Genomic DNA, 18,259 nt, shown 5'->3' on the forward strand with positions numbered 1-18,259 from the left:
AAACACGTTCGTTTGTCAGGCTCTAATCACATCGCCAACGCTACAAACGATTGTCTCTGGTTTAACCACAAATGAGTTATGGATCTGTTCAGTTTGTTACAGAAACGAGTTATGAATCAGTCCTGTTTGTTACAGATATGTTGTTTTTGTTCGTCGTTTTTGCCGCAGATGGTTTCGTGTCCTCTGATGTCCGTCCCTTCTGTCTGTGTCGGAAAATGCAGTTCTATTTACAAAATAAATACGTTTTTATAAAAGATTTGCTTCAGTGTCGTCTGTTTCATGCAAATATCATTAAAGACTAAAAGTGGAGTGTGTTTCAGTTTAAATGTGCTTTTTATCCTGTTTTATGACACATTGAGGACTTTTCCCCCATTCAAAAAGGTGAAAATTTCCTTGTCAGTTGTACTTTATTGTAGTTTAAGTTCAGTCGGAGCAATTAAATGTCAAATTTTGTAATAACCTTGGTTATACATTCAGTCAAGCAAAAATTGTTCATGATTTGTAATTTCTTTAATACTTTTGTACAGATTTATTACATTTTATTCCAAAATTGTCAGACAAAAAGGCCACTTCAGTAAAACTCATATCACTCGTTAGAAAAACCTTGATTTTACAGAAGAAAACTATTTTACAGCTTAAACACAGAACGAGGAGTGTTTATTCCACTTTTGATTTCTTTTCCGTAATATTTTTATAGAAACAATCACTGCGTTTAGCTGTAAATAAAATAACTAAAGATGACAAGATTTTTACTTTACTACATAATAATTCTACTTTTGCTACATTAAACAATTCCACCCGCCTATAAATAAAGGAATTCCATCGTCAGTAACAGAAATCTCAGTGTTTAGAACATTCCAGGCACAAAACGGGAGGAAAAAATAAGGACAAAGAAAATAAACAAAACAGGAAATTAGCAGCACTGCTCAATAATCAACGATAATTTGAATGAGAAAAATGCTGTTTAAGAGACGTGTTTTCCCGTCATTAAATCATGAAAACAACGAGCAGTGGATTTGAGTTTATGAACATCAACGTCTCAAAACAAATCATAAAAAACAGGAAAGTGTTCAAATCAACTAAAATACAGATTCAATTTATGAACACGGGACAGTTTTATTACATTTACAGTTTATAAAGAGTGGATTTAGTTGCTTTCGTCAACGTTAGCATTAGCATCACATAGCGTTCAAACTGCCGCTGCTCAACAGCAGGAGCAGATTCGCAGACAGCAGGGGGCGGTAGGGAGCAGCTAACGGTAAAATAGTACCAGAATTATCAATATTTTACCTGTTACAAACATATTTCAGTCTTCTCTTAAAGGTTAATGCCGTTGGGCAATTTTGTGCACATCGTCCGATCGGAAAGTCAGGGCGAGACCAGGAAGTGTGGCATTAGCATATTAGCGCTGTCGTCGTTAGCTTTAAAATGACGCTCCGGCCTCTGAAAGTGCTCGATGAGGACGACTGACGCGTTAGTGAAAAGAACGTGAGGGAGACGTTTTGTACCGCCGCAAATATTTCAAAATAAACAAATTCAAGGTAAAAAAACATCAGCTACAGCGTCTTTTAAGTCACAATTTTAATCGCAACTTAAATTAATCGCAATTGAATACTTTTCTAAACATGTTCAGATGTGGATGTTAGCGGACCACGCGGGCGTTAGCGGGCCAGGCGGACGTTAGCGGACCACGCTGACGTTAGCGGACCACGCGGGCGTTTGCGGACCACGCGGACGTTAGCGGACCACGCTGACGTTAGCGGACCACGCTGACGTTAGCGGACCACGCTGACGTTAGCGGACCACCTGGACGTTAGCGGACCACCTGGACGTTAGCGGACCACCTGGACGTTAGCGGACCACGCTGACGTTAGCGGACCACGCTGACGTTAGCGGACCACGCTGACGTTAGCGGACCACGCTGACGTTAGCGGACCACGCTGACGTTAGCGGACCACCTGGACGTTAGCGGACCACCTGGACGTTAGCGGACCACGCAGACGTTAGCGGACCACGCGGACGTTAGCGGACCACGCGGACGTTAGCGGACCACGCGGACGTTAGCGGACCACCTGGACGTAGAGGACAGAGAGAGAAAACACCGGTGAGAAGTCCTTGGTCTGGTTTTGGTTTATTGTGCGGCCTCTTGCTCCTCCTCCTCTTCCTCCAGCTCCACCAGGGGGGCGTGGCGATTGGCCTGGGACCCTTCGCTGAAAAACACCCTCTTGATGACGCCGGACTTCGGAGCTCGGATCGTGTGCTGTAAAACATTTAAAACAGAATGTAATTAAAGTATTATTATTTGTACAGTTATTAAAGACTTAAAGACGTCCCAGAGAACTTTTACTTTGACATTTCGCGTTTCAGAAGTTAAAATAATGTAATAAAATGTGTCTACTGAGGATTTGTGCCATCACTACCATCTACTGGCAATTACCACGAGGAATTAAATCTAAATAAATCTAACAACATGATTCATGCAAAAGCGCTCGCAACGAGTCTGTGATTTATGGAAACGGTTCAGGAGAAAACCAGAACTTTGAAACAGAGTGTGAGGTCTTCTCTCTCTGAGCCTCAGAAAACAAACAGGAAGTAAAAAATGAACTAAAAACTGTTTGAGACTCTAGATGGATTTGCATCACTCCGAGGTCCCTCTAAGACACTCTGAGGTCCCTCTAAGACACTCTGAGGTCCCTCTAAGACACTCTGAGGTCCCTCTAAGACACTCTGAGGTCCCTCTAAGACACTCTGAGGTCCCTCTAAGACACTCTGAGGTCCCTCTAAGACACTCCGAGGTCCCTCTAAGACACTCCGAGGTCCCTCTAAGACACTCCGAGGTCCCTCTAAGACACTCCGAGGTCCCTCTAAGACACTCCGAGGTCCCTCTAAGACACTCCGAGGTCCCTCTAAGACACTCCGAGGTCCCTCTAAGACACTCCGAGGTCCCTCTAAGACACTCCGAGGTCCCTCTAAGACACTCCGAGGTCCCTCTAAGACACTCCGAGGTCCCTCTAAGACACTCCGAGGTCCCTCTAAGACACTCCGAGGTCCCTCTAAGACACTCCGAGGTCCCTCTAAGACACTCCGAGGTCCCTCTAAGACACTCTGAGGTCCCTCTAAGACACTCTGAGGTCCCTCTAAGACACTCTGAGGTCCCTCTAAGACACTCTGGAGTTTCCCCGCTGTGGCTCTGACATGGGACGCTCCGTGGGGTTTTTAGCCAATCACAGCGCAAGTTGATTCTTTATGTAAAAACGTCTCCACACCTCCATCTTCATGGCATTCATGACCATCAGAGGATCTCCAGCTTCAACCGCATCGCCGACCTTCACGAAAACCTGCAGAACACGTTCAGTTACAGTTACATAAAAGTGTGAAGTATTTGTACGACACGATGCATGTTCTCCCTGTGACGATGTGAAGTACCTTCTCTATGGTGCCGGTCATCGGGGCCACAGCGCCACCTTGAGCCCCGGAGCCACTCACTCCAGCCAAGTGTTTAGGAACGGGAACGCCCACTTCCGCTCGGCCCTCCTGAACACAAGCGTGCAAACGTCACGGAAACGTCACACAAGGCTGCAGGTGAACGAGGCGGCAGGTGAACGAGGCGGCAGGTGAACGAGACGGCAGGTGAACGAGGCGGCAGGTGAACGAGGCGGCAGGTGAACGAGGCGGCAGGTGCGTTCTATGATTGATACGTGGCAGGACTAACAGGCAGTCCACGCCACGAGGAAATAAGACTCAGATTTGGGCCCAAAAAATCTTTTATTCAACCTTTAACGATGGAGAAAACAACTTTCAAATTGTAAAAAGGAAAAGAGGAGGAAGAAGAGTAAATGTTCTTCCTTCTCTCAAACCCTTTGGCTCATCGTTCGTTTTCACATGATTTAAAAGAACATTTATATTCAGACTCTCACTTTAGTCCCAGTCGTTCTTTTACAATATAAAACATGGATAAAGTGAAACGCGCTCTTTTACGAGGCTCTGAGTCTTAACGAGAGAATCGATCCAAACGAAGCGAACGAGCCATCGACTTCTTTTTATGCCAAGATATAATTGATTCATCAAGACAAAAGCCACGACGCAGTAAAAGTAAAACAGGTCCATCCAAAGACTGTTCTAATACAAGACAAAAGAAGTTACTATAATAATGTAAATACAACAAATATATAGCAAATCCCTCTGCATCGACTTATATTTGTCAGTTATTTATTGGCATTAGAAAGACTTTCCCTGGATTGAAGCAGAAAAGAGAAGGCAGGAATATGTAAGATAGAAATTCAAGGATTAATTTAACAAATATGGAGTTTGTCACTTTTAAAATGTGTAACGCTGAATTTGATTGTAAATATATCAGAAAACGTGTCAGAAAAGTGCATTATTCAGCAGAGAAAGTGGTGAAACGTCTCGTACCGCGGAGAACAGATGCACCGTGTTGTTCAGGATGACCATTTTGGGGCGGGACTTGACGCCGTCCACGGAGCAGTGGAGAAACGAAGCCCCGCCCTCGGACTCCACCTCCCCGGTCACGTGGTGCAGCTCTTCACCAATCTGAGGACAGGAAATGACACGACAGGAAGTAGATGCTGGTTTGTGAACGGTCCACAAGAGAAAAGGTGTCCTCGCCTACTTCCCTATATGAACTACGGGTCAAACATATACGGGTAAGAAACGTTGTGCAGCCAAAGTTAAAGTACAGTACCGTATTTTCTGGACTATAAGTGGCACCTTTTTTCATAGTTTTGTCCCGGGAGCAACTTATTGTTATTTTCACACTTGTAACCTTATTTCAAACTCCAGTGCGACTTATATGTTTTTTTCTTCTCTATTATGCATTCTTTGGCTGGTGCGACTTATAGTCCGGAAAATACGGTAAATGACACCAGGAGAAGGCGGGGCTCATCGATTCTGCATTTTTTAACAGGAAGTCAACAGAGCCATTTCTATTAATAACTCTGTTCTAGATGCGTCTTGTGTTTGGAATGGAAAATAATGTTTGTGAAAGTTTATTACTAAGTTCTTTATGAAGCCCTGATACGTCTCCTTTAAAAAGGGACAGGAAGTTGTCTGCTCCTACTGGTGATAGAATGAACTACAACCACAACTGAGCCTTAACCTGCAGATAAAGAACACAAGCGTTTCTCTCTCAGGTCATGTCTGTCACACTTGAACTGAAAATACTAAAAATTAAGTGCCTTTTATGAATTTCAAGTGATTTGTGCTGGAGCTCCCCCTGCTGGCAGACACAGGCATGAGTTGAAGGACGTTACACTGCAGGAGACTTCAGGGTTTACGATCTGGGGTGTGACATTCTGAGGAGTGATTTCTGAGTCTCGGAGAAGACGACCTCATAAACAGACATGAGGGTGAATGAAGTAAATGTACTGCAAATACAACTCCAGGTGTGTTTTTGATGAAGGAACACGGTCGAAAACTCAATATTTCCCCTTTAAAAGTACAATTAGCCCCCAAAAAGTATTACTCGAGTAGAATCTAAGAAATGATTCAACTCCCTCAAATAACAGTAACATAGTACTGGAGTAAACTACTGCTCAGGTAAAAGTAACTGGACTAAACAACATGTAACTACAGTATATTATGAAGTTAATGTACCCGTATTTTCCGGAGTATAAGTCGCACCAGCCAAAAAATGCATAATAGAGAAGAAAAAACATATAAGTCACACTGGAGTATGAAATGTGGTTGCAAGTGTGAAAATAACAAATAATATCACATATAAGTCGCTCCAGAGTATAAGTATATAAGTATAAGTCGCACCCCGGCCAAATCTATGAAAAAAGGTGCAACGTATATTCCGGAAAATACGGTAATTGGAAGCACTGAAGTTCAATAACGCACAAAATCTGGTATAACCAGGATATAACCAGAAGAAACACAAATGTTCAAACCATTTAATGCCGTCAACATGAAGCTTTGACTCAAACGAGAGTACTGCTACTTCTATCTACTTCTACTGCTACTGCTACTACAAACTAAAGTGACTGAAGTACTCTTTATCGGCGTCTTACCTGCATCGTGTAGCTGCCGTCGTCGTTGTACGACACCAGAACATCGACCTCTGCAGAGACAAGCGTTCAGAGCGTTACACGAGGTCGGGCGCAGCAGATGGGAGCGCGCGTTTGGCCTCAAGTTGACATTTCAAAAGAAGAAAACGTGCATAATGTAGGAAAGGTCGTTAAAGCAGAGACGAGAGAAGGTAATTCATTATTCAAACGGAGCCGAGGGGAGCCAAGGATCTGCCACTGCAGCGTTATCGAAGACCGCTGGACACTGCGACACTGGATCATTATTCAGATCAAGATGTGGCGGTTAGTCGCATCAGGCACAAAATGTGGGGCCGTTTTTGTTCCTCAGGCTTCGAGTTGTTTGTTTTTTTACTGTAAATTATTAATAATACTTGGCAATCTGGGTTAAAAGAAAGGTCTGAAGCTGAATTTTTGCAGACGCCCCGTTTATTGGATCTGCAACGCGGGAAACGGAGAACCATCCATGAGAAATGAGAAAACAATAATGACAACCACGTGTTCATCAGTCTGCCCCACGTAACAGGACTTTAAAGTGATCTGAGAAGAAATGCACTTTATGGTTAAAAGTGCGGCACGGCACTCAAAACAAAAGGTACTGTAAACCCCACTGTAAACATCACTGCGTAAATCCCACTGTAAACTTTATTATAAACCACACTGTAAACTGTAAACCTCACTGTAAACCTCACTGTAAACCTCACTGTAAACTGTAAACTGTAAACCTCACTGTAAACCTCACTGTAAACTGTAAACCTCACTGTAAACTGTAAACCTCACTGTAAACCTCACTGTAAACTGTAAACCTCACTGTAAACTGTAAACCTCACTGTAAACCTCACTGTAAACCTCAATGTAAACCTCACTGTAAACCTCACTGTAAACCTCACTGTAAACTGTAAACCTCACTGTAAACTGTAAACCTCACTGTAAACCTCACTGTAAACCTCACTGTAAACTGTAAACCTCACTGTAAACTGTAAACCTCACTGTAAACCTCTGTAAACTGTAAACCTCACTGTAAACTGTAAACCTCTCTGTAAACTGTAAACCTCACTGTAAACCTCAATGTAAACCTCACTGTAAACTGTAAACCTCACTGTAAACCTCAATGTAAACCTCACTGTAAACTGTAAACCTCACTGTAAACCTCACTGTAAACTGTAAACCTCACTGTAAACTGTAAACCTCTCTGTAAACTGTAAACCTCACTGTAAACCTCAATGTAAACCTCACTGTAAACCTCACTGTAAACCTCACTGTAAACCTCACTGTAAACTGTAAACCTCACTGTAAACTGTAAACCTCACTGTAAACCTCACTGTAAACCTCACTGTAAACTGTAAACCTCTCTGTAAACTGTAAACCTCACTGTAAACCTCAATGTAAACCTCACTGTAAACCTCACTGTAAACCTCACTGTAAACTGTAAACCTCACTGTAAACTGTAAACCTCACTGTAAACCTCACTGTAAACCTCACTGTAAACTGTAAACCTCACTGTAAACTGTAAACCTCACTGTAAACCTCACTGTAAACTGTAAACCTCTCTGTAAACTGTAAACCTCTCTGTAAACTGTAAACCTCTCTGTAAACTGTAAACCTCACTGTAAACTGTAAACCTCTCTGTAAACTGTAAACCTCACTGTAAACTGTAAACCTCACTGTAAACTGTAAACCTCACTGTAAACCTGTGGGACACTTACTCTTGTCTCCGAGCTGCAGACTCATGCTTCTGCTCAGTCCCAGGTTCATTCTGAAGCCGCTGCTGAGGCCAAACGGAGAAAATGGATCTGAAAACAAAGCACTTCTTTAACGTCTTCATAAAATGTTACTGTCCATTTTCTTTTATTTATTTAAAAATATGTCACATTGACTTTTACTTAAAATATTCACAATTTACATTAATTAATTACTTTACAAAGCAACTTTTCTTGCACCTGCTTCTTTCTATAATGTTTTTGCTTTCCCTGGAAAGTTCAACATTATGGCCTTAAATTTATGACCATGGGGACAAGCAGGCCATGGCACCAGATAAAGGGGGGCGTGGTCAGGGGGTGTGGTCTGGGGGCACACTCAAGGGGTGTGGTCAGCCAATTCATCCAAATGTCACATTCACTTTAAAAAATCCCAAACACACACCGTCTTATCCCGCTCTGAGCCTGATCCTGGTGCTGCTCGTTACCGTTGGGAGTCGCTCGTTACCGTTGGAGTGGCGCGTGAAGCTGTGCGTGGCGCTCTTCTCGCGCAGCACCAGTCCCAGCGCCGCCTGGCACGTGGCGGCCGCAGACGGGGCGCTCGGGGCGGGGAACAGGTCGGCGTAATGCTGCGGGATGAAGCTCGTGGTCACGTTTCCCGCCTCGAACTCCGGGTGCGACGAGAGACTCAGCAGGAAGTCGATGTTTGTGTTCAGGCCCACGATCTGCGGACGGAGCGGAAAAGTCAGAATGCGTCCTTAAATATCAGAATTCCTTGTTAGTTGAAGCGATGTCAGATGTGTTTTTTGCTCACGTTGTATTGTCGTAAACAGTATCGGAGTTTCTTCAAAGCAGCCGCTCGATCTTCTCCCCAAACCACCAGTTTAGCGATCATTGGGTCGTAGTGCGCAGACACTTCATCCCCTGGAACAGAAACAACACTCAACTTCAAACTTCAAGTGAAAATCTCCTTTATGACGAGACACTGAACTGACCATAGATTTTGGGGCTCAGTGTTTATGATGTGCACGTTTTCTTTGCTCCAGTCGGACGATTGTTGTTGTTTTTTACAATAATTAACATCTCCGACTCGTTCATTTGTGCTTTGTGTTAGTTGCAGCTCGTTTATTTGTAACAATGCTGCACATTTAAAAAAATGTTTACTGGGATTATTCTGGCTTTGAGGTTTTTGTGTCGGTGGCAAGAAGTAGTTTAAATATTAACATTTATTGTGACTTTTGTTTTATATTTAATTTGTTTCATTTATTGTGACATTTTCTTTTTTTATATTTAATTTTTCGCCTTTACTGTGACCTTTTTCCATATTTATTTTTTTGTTTTGTTTATTGTGACATTTTCTTTTTTTAAATTATTTTATTGTTCCATTTTATTTTTTTTATATTAAATTTTTCACCTTTACTGTGACCTTTTTTCCCTTTTTCTATTTTTTTTATTTATTGTGACATTTAATTTTTTCTTCTTTTTCACATTTATTGTAAAAAAAAAAAAAAATCATATTTCTTTTTTAACTTATTGTGAAATTTTGTTTTTTTATATTTAATGTTCTGCATTTATTGTAACATTTTCTTTTTTGTATTTAATTTTTCGCATTTATTGTGACATTTTCTTCCAACGTGTCGTCAGACCAAACTGATATTTTCAACACATATTCATAACTCATGCAATATCCACAGATACAATAAAACTAAAGCAGTAAAAGTACAAAAGCTTCTTCTAGATTTACAATATTCATTAAAAAAACGACATAAAAACATGAGGTACAATAAATAAATGTCAGATTGAAAGTTAAGTTTGTGTCTATAATGATGAACAAAGTTGTAACAACAACAAAAAGTAAAGTATATAGTTCTCCATCATGTACTGAAGGATGAGCAGCAGTAGTAGTAGTAGTATTCGTAGTAGTAGTTATATTTGGAAGCGTTGCGTACCTTCCCTGACCCCGGTCTCGATGCGTGTGCTCTCGTCGGCCTCAGGAGTCGACAGGTGCAGCAGGGGCCCGGCTCCTGGCATGAAGTCGTTGTTGGGGTCCTCGGCGTAGATCCTGGCCTCGAACGAGTGCCCGTTTAACGCCACCTCGTCCTGGAGCAGAGGGAGACGCTCGCCTGCCGCCACCTACAGGCCGGAGGGGGAAACACAGCGTTATTCATCAGAGTGGACACTACGTAAAGGTTTAAAGGACACGTTATGCTTCACTCGTCTTGTTATTGGGCTTTAACCCTTCGGGGTCGACGCCCACACCGGTGCGTTTTGAAACATGGTCGGCTTTGTAGCATGAAAACCAAGCAACGTAGACGGCTGCCGCCGTTGACGTCATACGGAAGTGGAGACCCATAGCTACGTCCGAGTGATTTTTTTATGCAAATCCATCCATTAAAACCAAAGTTATGATCATTTCAATTCCATTAAAAATGTGCGGAAAAATACTTTTCTGCGCGCGTTGCATTTCTTATAATAACTTTGTCGTCTTTTGCGATATAACAAAACGGAAAAAAACGTTAGCTTGTGCTAACCCGGATGTTCAGGATGCACACGAGGAATGTAAACATTAGTCACATGACAAATAGTCAAAGAGGAAGAACGAACGAGAGGAATCATGCTGTTTTGAGTAGTTTTGGAGAGTTTTAGTATTTCAAGTATTTCATTGTCAGTAATATAGTTGTTGTGAAGCAAAATGAGGGGCACACTTCATGTTGATCAAGTTTAGTCCTGGTTTATACCTGCTTTAGACCTGCTTTAGACCTGCTTTAGACCTGCTTTAGACCTGCTTTAGACCTGCTTTAGACCTTCTTTAGACCTGGTTTAGACCTGGTTTAGACCTGGTTTAGACCTGGTTTAGACCTGGTTTAGACCTGGTTTAGACCTGGTTTAGACCTGGTTTAGTCCTGGTTTAGTCCTGGTTTAGTCCTGGGTTGGACCTGGGTTGGACCTGGTTAAGACCTGGTTTAGTCCTGGTTTAGAGTTCCTTCTGAACATCACTCACATGGAAGTACAAGGCCTGTGATGTGGCTCTCTGTGTCATTTTGGACAGAAACTGTTTTGAGAAGTAGCACAAATAGAAAAACGCCTGAGGATTTACCTACTTTTTATTGTAAATAGTTGTTTATTGCTTGTATATATCACAAGAATACTTTTATATGTTCATATTTGCACCTTGTGGTTCAGTTTGAACCTTTTTAAATGAGGGTTTTACAATGAAAAAAACATAATTTTTCTAGACGGACTTTGTGTTTTCTGTGTGTGTTTAGGTCCAGTATGTTGAAATAGTATGTCAAAGTGAAAAACTAACTAACTGATCATTTAGGTGAGGTTGTGCTGAAAAAAAAAGATGCCCAACATTGGTCTGGTAAACATTTCTTAATGTAGTATATTAGGACAAAATTGAAGGTACCCAAAAACGGCCAAAAAAGCTCCGGACCACGAAGGGTTAAAAAGATTTGTGTGAGCGCTCTATCTACTGGCAGCAGACGGAATTACCATGGGGAAATAAACAAAAGCTAGCTTGTCTCGATATGCTAATGTTGGCACGTCGCTGTAATGGACGTGATTTGAGGCAGAAATGCTCAAAATGAGTCTGTGATGATTCAACTGTTACTCCACCAGGTCAGTGTCCTCACCCGCAGGTCAGTGTCCTCACCCGCAGGTCAGTGTCCTCACCCGCAAGTCAGTGTCCTCACCCGCAGGTCAGTGTCCTCACCCGCAGGTCAGTGTCCTCACCCGCAAGTCAGTGTCCTCACCCGCAGGTCAGTGTCCTCACCCGCAGGTCAGTGTCCTCACCCGCAAGTCAGTGTCCTCACCCGCAGGTCAGTGTCCTCACCCGCAGGTCAGTGTCCTCACCCGCAAGTCAGTGTCCTCACCCGCAGGTCAGTGTCCTCACCCTGCCACTCCACCAGGTCAGTGTCCTCACCACTCCATAAGGGTCTGTGTCCTCACCCACAGCTCCACCAGGTCAGTGTGCTCACCCGCAGCTGCCACTCCACCAGGTCCGTGCCCGTGATCATCTCCGACACCGGGTGCTCCACCTGCAGCCTCGTGTTCATCTCCATGAAGTAGAAGTTGTGCTGTGCGTCCATGATGAACTCCACCGTCCCTGAAGACGGCACAGGAAACACGGCACGTCACTTTATTTGACATTACACTGATGTTATTGAAACTTCAGTTAAATAAATTATTTCTTTCATATAATATATATATATATATATATATATATATATATATATATATATATATATATATATATATATATATATATATATATATATAATTTATTTATTTATTTATTTATTTATTTATTTATTTCATATATATGAAAATATAAGCATGATTTCTGCCCCGTTCAAAGATACTGTACGATTAAAAAAAGGCACTAAATCTGAGTTTAAAAACAAAAAAACACAGGACTAATTCTTTTTAAACTCTTTGCAGCAGTTCAAAGTTACTCACAGCTCAAATCTTGTAATTTAAATAAAATAAAAATAATAATAAAATTAGCTATAAAATAAAAATAATAATGAAAAAATATAACATAATAATAATAAAAATAGTAATGAAAAAATATAACATAATAATAATAAAAATAAATAGCAAAAATAGTAACAAAATGAATAAAAAATAATAATAAAATAATAATAATTATAAAAATAGTAATGAAAAAAATATGAATAATTTAATAATAATAATAATAATAACCAACATTTCCCCACTTGAGCTGCAAAAACGACCGTCCCGTCTATAATACTTTGAACGATGATTGTGTCAGCTTCCTGTTCCCATTCTGAGCTCTTTTTTCTTCATCAAAAAGAGATTATATTTAGTTTAATTGTCTAGATCCTCATCATGAAACCCACGGCTGGCACTTGCCACGACGGCTTTGTTAATGCGTCTGCCGTTTCACTAAAGCCGCTTCTCACCCGCTCCCACGTAGTCCACTGCTTTAGCCGCTCGCACGGCCGCTTCTCCGAGCTTCCTCCGGACCTCGGCGCTGATGCCGGGCTGAAAGAGCACGAGCAGAGACACCGCTTAACGAACCGCAGAATGTTTAAGTCTTTGATGATGAAACGAGCGCTTACGCCGGGAGCCTCCTCGATAATCTTCTGGTGCCGCCTCTGAACGCTGCAGTCTCGCTCGAACAGGTAAACTACGTTACCCTGAGTGTCGCCGAAAACCTGCACTTCAACGTGTCTGTGACGGAGAAAAAGAGGATTAAGGAGTCTGAGCCATGTTTAGTCCGACTCTGGCACCAGCAGGAGGCCGGTCCATGTTTAGTCCTGACACCAGCAGGAGGCCGGTCCATGTTTAGTCCTGACTCTGGCACCAGCAGGAGGCCGGTCCATGTTTAGTCCTGACTCTGGGCACCAGGAGGAGGCCGGTCCATGTTTAGTCCTGACTCTGTCACCAGCAGGAGGCCGGTCCATGTTTAGTCCTGACTCTGGCACCAGCAGGAGGCCGGTCCCTGAGGTCCTCAGAGTCCGAGATGGTTCATATGGCACTAACATGTCCAAGATGTACTTTGGTGCTAGGCCATGGAGAGACTTGTACACAAGCAGAGCTGCTTTAAAGTCTATTCTCTGAGTCACAGGAGCCAGTGCAGAGACCTGAGAACAGGACTAATGTGATGGTACTTCCTGGTTCTAGTACTTCCTGGTTCTAGTACTTCCTGGTTCTAGTACTTCCTGGTTCTAGTACTTCCTGGTTCTAGTACTTCCTGGTTCTAGTACATCTTGGTACAAGTCCTTCCTAGTTCAAGTCCTTCCTGGTGCAAATCCTTCCTGGTTCTAGTCCTTCCTGGTTCTAGTCAGGACCCGAGCAGCAGCGTTCTGGATGTACTGCAGCTGTTTTACAGCTCGTTTGGAGAGGCCAGTGAGCAGGCCGTTACAGTAGTCTAATCTACTGGAGACAAACGCATGGATAAGTCTCTCTAAATCTGGTTTTGACACTATATTTTTTAGATGGTAACAAGCTGCTGATGTTATTGATTTGATGTGGCTGTTGAAGTTCAAGTCTGAGTCCATTATATAAGTAGTGCTTAGTAGATGTAAAAGTACCTGGGATCTTCAAACGGGTGGTGTAGTAGTGCTTAGAACTACAAACGGGTGGTGTAGTAGTGCTTAGTAGAACTACAAATGGGTGGTGTAGTAGTGCTTAGTAAATATAAAGTACCTGGGATCTTCCACAAACTTCTCCACCAGCATGACGTCATCGTTGAACGACTTCCTGGCTTCTCGTCTCGCAGATTCCAGCTGCTCCAGGAAATCCTTTTCTGAGCGAGCGATTCGCATTCCCTGAACACGGACGCAAACGTGGAACATTTGACTTTACTCTTTACTCCAACCTTTCTGCAACTCAAATCTTAGAATGACGAGACTTTTAGGTAAAACAAAGGGATTTTACCAAACATTTTGCCTGTTTTTCTCCAATTTGGCCATTTTGGTGACGTTTATAATGTCACTTCCTGGTTTGACATGTCCAACAAAATTTGACATACGCTACCTAGCAACCAGAGCCTAAGTCCATTTAAAAATCATACAATAGTTAAGATTTGACAAATAATGAAACCTGAAAACACATGTATTTTGTTAAATTATTGTTTAAACTGTCATAAAACGGTGTAAGTTGCAAAGTTTCTCTACATGTTTGATGGATAGCGCTTTTTAATGACATCACAGAGGTGGAGGTGTTCAACTTTTAACTGTCACTTTTTCTTCACAAACTGCAACTTGACTGACGTAAAACTCTAAGCATTTACCACAGGCACAAACTCACCGTACGTCGTCATGGTTACGAGAACGCAATGGACCCGTCACATGGACTTTAAGCGAGAGAAACACCTTCACAAACTGGCCTCACCTTCCCCCCTCCGCCTCTGACCGCCTTGATCATCACAGGAAACCCGATCTGTGCCGCCTCCGCCTGCAGCCTCTCGTTCGATTGGTCATCTCCGTGGTAACCGCCGATGATTGGCACGCCGGCAGCGGACATGATGTGCTTGGACGTGCTGAGCAGGCGGAGAACAACGGTCCAGAGTGACGTTTGGCAGTTACAGTAATTTAAAGACACTTTTATAATATGTTACTGTATAATTATTACATTTAACAGTCTCTTTAACTCAAACTCATTTAAAGTGGTAAAGTTGTACCTCTTGATGCCCATGTCTCTGATGGCAGAAGATGGTGGTCCGATGAAGATGATGCCAGCGTCTTTACAAGCTTCTGCAAACTCCGTGTTCTCCGACAGAAAACCATAACCAGGATGAACCGCCTGAGAAAGAATATTTATCAGAATATTTATTAAAAACTGGATCGTCAACGTTTTCCATTTCGAGTAGAGTTAATGTCGACACAAAGGCGTTTCGAGCGCTGAAATTATGTGATATTGAGTTGTAGCTGATAACATTAGTTTTGTTGATTTATTCACACACATTTTACATTGTATAAAAGTTGTTCATGTTTTTGTGTTTTTGGGAGGGTTCTAAAGCCAATTATCCAATCAGAAAGCACAATGAGCTTATTGACTGTGGTCGTTTCATTACACGAGCAAAAACAACTAATTTGTGTTCTAAATCCATTAAGATTTAGATAAGCTAATGCTATCTCAGGTTTTATACTTGTGTTTTTTAGAACATTAAAAAAAAAAAAAATAGAGGGGGGAATAAAATAAAATGAATAAAAATAATGAAAATTAAAAATAAAAAAATGAAGAGGCAGGCAGGACCAGAGAGAACACAAGCTCAATATCCCAGGTTTGAAAAGACACATTTTAAGCATCATGTGTTTAAACCCTGACGGCAGAAATGCTCAAAACAGGTCTGGTGATGATTTATGGACTTAAAAACAGCAGAAATGAGACAAAACTGTCAACTTTTAAACTGAGTGTTTTCTGAGGCTCGGAACAGGAGCAGAGAAGAAGACCTCTTAAACTGGATTCATGAAACGAGCAAAAATAAAAAGAAAACTAACTCCGAGTACGTTTTTGATGATGGAACAATGTTATGACCAAAAAGTGTGTGCCATGAACCATAAAGAGCGCCTGCTAAACGCCACGACACCTTTAATGTTGGTGACGCTACTAAACACTACTGAGCATGTTTACAATCTTAAAACCGTACCTGAAATAAACCTTTTGTGTGTTTAATGCCTCAGTTTGAAGTTCTGCACTAAAAGAACACTCACATGTGACCCGGACTTCTTGGCCACCTCCAGAACCTTCTCCATGGACAGATAACTCTGCTGCGACGCCGCCGGTCCGATGTGATACGCCTCGTCCGCCTGAAAAGGTCACAAAACCGTCAGTACCGCACGCGCTCAGTCCGGTCCGTTCAGAGGGACGTGTCCTTTGCTCACCATCGCCACGTGCATGGAGTGTCGGTCGGCGTCGCTGTAAACTGCCACCGAGCGCACGCCCATCTTCTTGGCCGTCCTCATCACGCGGCAGGCGATCTCTCCTCGGTTGGCGATCAGGACTTTCTCGATCCTCGCCACGCCTGGAAAACACAAAAAACAGAAAGAATACTAATAAGACGAAGGACTTTTGATTCTGACATGAAAACATCTAATTTACCCTAGTTTTATATCATCTATTTTTTGGAAGTAAAAGGAATACGCATATTTATTACATTGTTGTTTGCTTGTATTAATTTTGGTCAATTCTGGATTCTTTTGGGGCGATTCTGATCCATTGTTTGTCTCGATGCTGTAGTCAATGACTGACGTTTGAAGACACAGATTTTAAAATCTATTGCAAGGCCCACAAATGTCTAAACATACTGTATATAAATTATAAATTTAAGACAGGATCTCTGAGTATTTTGGAACATTTTCCTTCTGCGCATGACTATGTTAGAGTTTCACAATTGTGTAAACAGTTATATACTTATATTTCCATTTTTACTCATCGTTGTTCAAAAAGACAAACCCGAAGCCTTGAATGACACAGAAACTGGTGGCAAATGCCAGCTACATTTTATTTATTTAGGTTTATTTGATTGGTTTAAGTATGTTTGATGAGCTCATGTCACACGCTACAGTACTTTTGCAATATTTTGCTTTTAACAGCTACTGAGCCTGTGAAAGGGCTGGAATTTTATGCCACTTTTTTCTTGTCTCTTGCCTGTATGTTTCTTCTGTGTTTTTTGTTACGGTCTGTTGTGGTCTGTTGTCTGCTGTTTGAATCCTCTTTTAATCTCTGTCTTTTTTTTATTTTTTATTGTGAAGCACTTTGGATTTTAAATGTGCTATACAAATAAAAATTACTTACTGACTTACTTACCGTCCTATTTTATTCTTAATGTTTGCCCCTAGTTGGGCTTTTACATAAAAAGATAGTCACAATTTGCAACGTAGGAGCGATGCCAATAATATTTGTGGAAACCCTCCGATATCACCAATTAATTAATAAATAAACCATAATTGAATCTCTCACTGCACTGTTCACTTTCTGCACTACATATGTAAATTCAACTGTACGTTTGTGAACATATTAAGCCTATTTTTATTCTTTTTTTTTTATCTTATAGCCTATTGTTATTCTTATCCCATGGCAGATTTAAATTGTTTCTCTTACGACTTATTCATTGTTTTATTGTTTTATGTTGCACTATGTTTGTGAATTCTGTTCATTGACAACGGCAATAAACAGTTTCTGATTCTGAAATAATTAACATAATTCAAATTTTATAAATGGACCAAAGCAACGCTCTTTTTTTAATCTTATTGTGGTAATTATTACTTTATATTACAGATATAAGCACTTTTAAGCCTAATGGATTCTAAACAAGCCATGTTTGGAAAGCATTTGGAGCACTACTATGTCCACTTAGAGAATGTTATTTAACCTAAAAGATAAAACATGTGACAGTCTTACATTTGGACACTTTAAACACATTTATACTTTCATAAACAAAGACATGAACACTCACCTGAAGCCAGCCTCACGCCTCTTTTGGGCCATGACAGTTTCCTGAGGAGAGCAGCAAAGTTCATGTTTCTGAAGGACACATCTCCTTTAAAACAACTAAATAATCATCTTTACACAGCAAATGAGCAGCACAATCTGTAACATCAACGACACGAGCAGAAATAAACTATAAAACACAGTAATAGTAGTAAAATGATATTTCTATTGCTCTGCTACCTTCACTTAACCTTGCACTGCTTTTGTCTGGAGCAGATTCTTTACGTGCATTTGCGTTTATAAGTAATAAACAGACACACTTAAACTTCACAAAAGATCACATTAAAGCGAGTAAACACATTATAAAGTCCATTCAGAGCCAAGTTTGTCATTCACAGTTGTAGCTTAGCCTGATGCTAACGTGCAGGACGCGTTTAAAAGTTGTTTGTGAGGCAGAAACACACAATAATAATTCACAAAACATGATGCATATGTTAGAGCTTGTATTAAACTCACTGTGTAAATGTCCTGAAGCCTTGAAGCGTCGGGAAGCTGAGGATAACCGCGGCCATAGCAACGCTACGAGCTTTGTGATGCTAACGGGCTAACGGG

The 18,259-nt window shown here is 41.4% G+C and overlaps 1 protein-coding gene across 1 annotated transcript; it reads right to left on the reverse strand.

Moving 5' to 3' along the window:
• Positions 1-1,999: 1,999 nt before the first annotated feature.
• On the reverse strand, positions 2,000-18,259 carry mccc1 (methylcrotonyl-CoA carboxylase subunit). Its single transcript, XM_072438637.1, has 19 exons — positions 18,164-18,259; positions 17,673-17,713; positions 16,099-16,238; positions 15,928-16,023; positions 14,895-15,016; positions 14,606-14,753; positions 13,919-14,040; positions 12,829-12,940; positions 12,670-12,751; positions 11,722-11,849; positions 9,691-9,874; positions 8,556-8,665; positions 8,250-8,466; positions 7,751-7,837; positions 6,030-6,079; positions 4,414-4,551; positions 3,427-3,534; positions 3,267-3,338; positions 2,000-2,260 (listed from the first exon to the last, which is right to left on the reverse strand). Exons 1-19 carry the CDS (start codon positions 18,217-18,219, stop codon positions 2,132-2,134), a joined length of 2,142 nt encoding a protein of 713 aa, XP_072294738.1. The 5' UTR covers positions 18,220-18,259; the 3' UTR covers positions 2,000-2,131.

Source organism: Eucyclogobius newberryi, unplaced genomic scaffold (assembly GCF_026437365.1).
Source record: "Eucyclogobius newberryi isolate DKJ021-1_F unplaced genomic scaffold, fEucNew1.0.hap1 SCAF_9, whole genome shotgun sequence".
Taxonomy (NCBI): domain Eukaryota; kingdom Metazoa; phylum Chordata; class Actinopteri; order Gobiiformes; family Gobiidae; genus Eucyclogobius; species Eucyclogobius newberryi.

What these genes read in the sequence shown, in the direction of transcription:
- mccc1 (XM_072438637.1), bottom strand. Translation starts at nt 18,219, where the DNA reads ATGGCCGCGGTTATCCTCAGCTTCCCGACGCTTCAAGGCTTCAGGACA. An exon ending in AGTGGACTACGTGGGAGCGG is followed by an intron (nt 11,850 to 12,669) that starts GTGAGAAGCGGC and finishes TGCCGTCTTCAG; the next exon opens with GGACGGTGGAGTTCATCATG. An exon ending in CGGTGCATCTGTTCTCCGCG is followed by an intron (nt 3,535 to 4,413) that starts GTACGAGACGTT and finishes GCTTGTGTTCAG; the next exon opens with GAGGGCCGAGCGGAAGTGGG.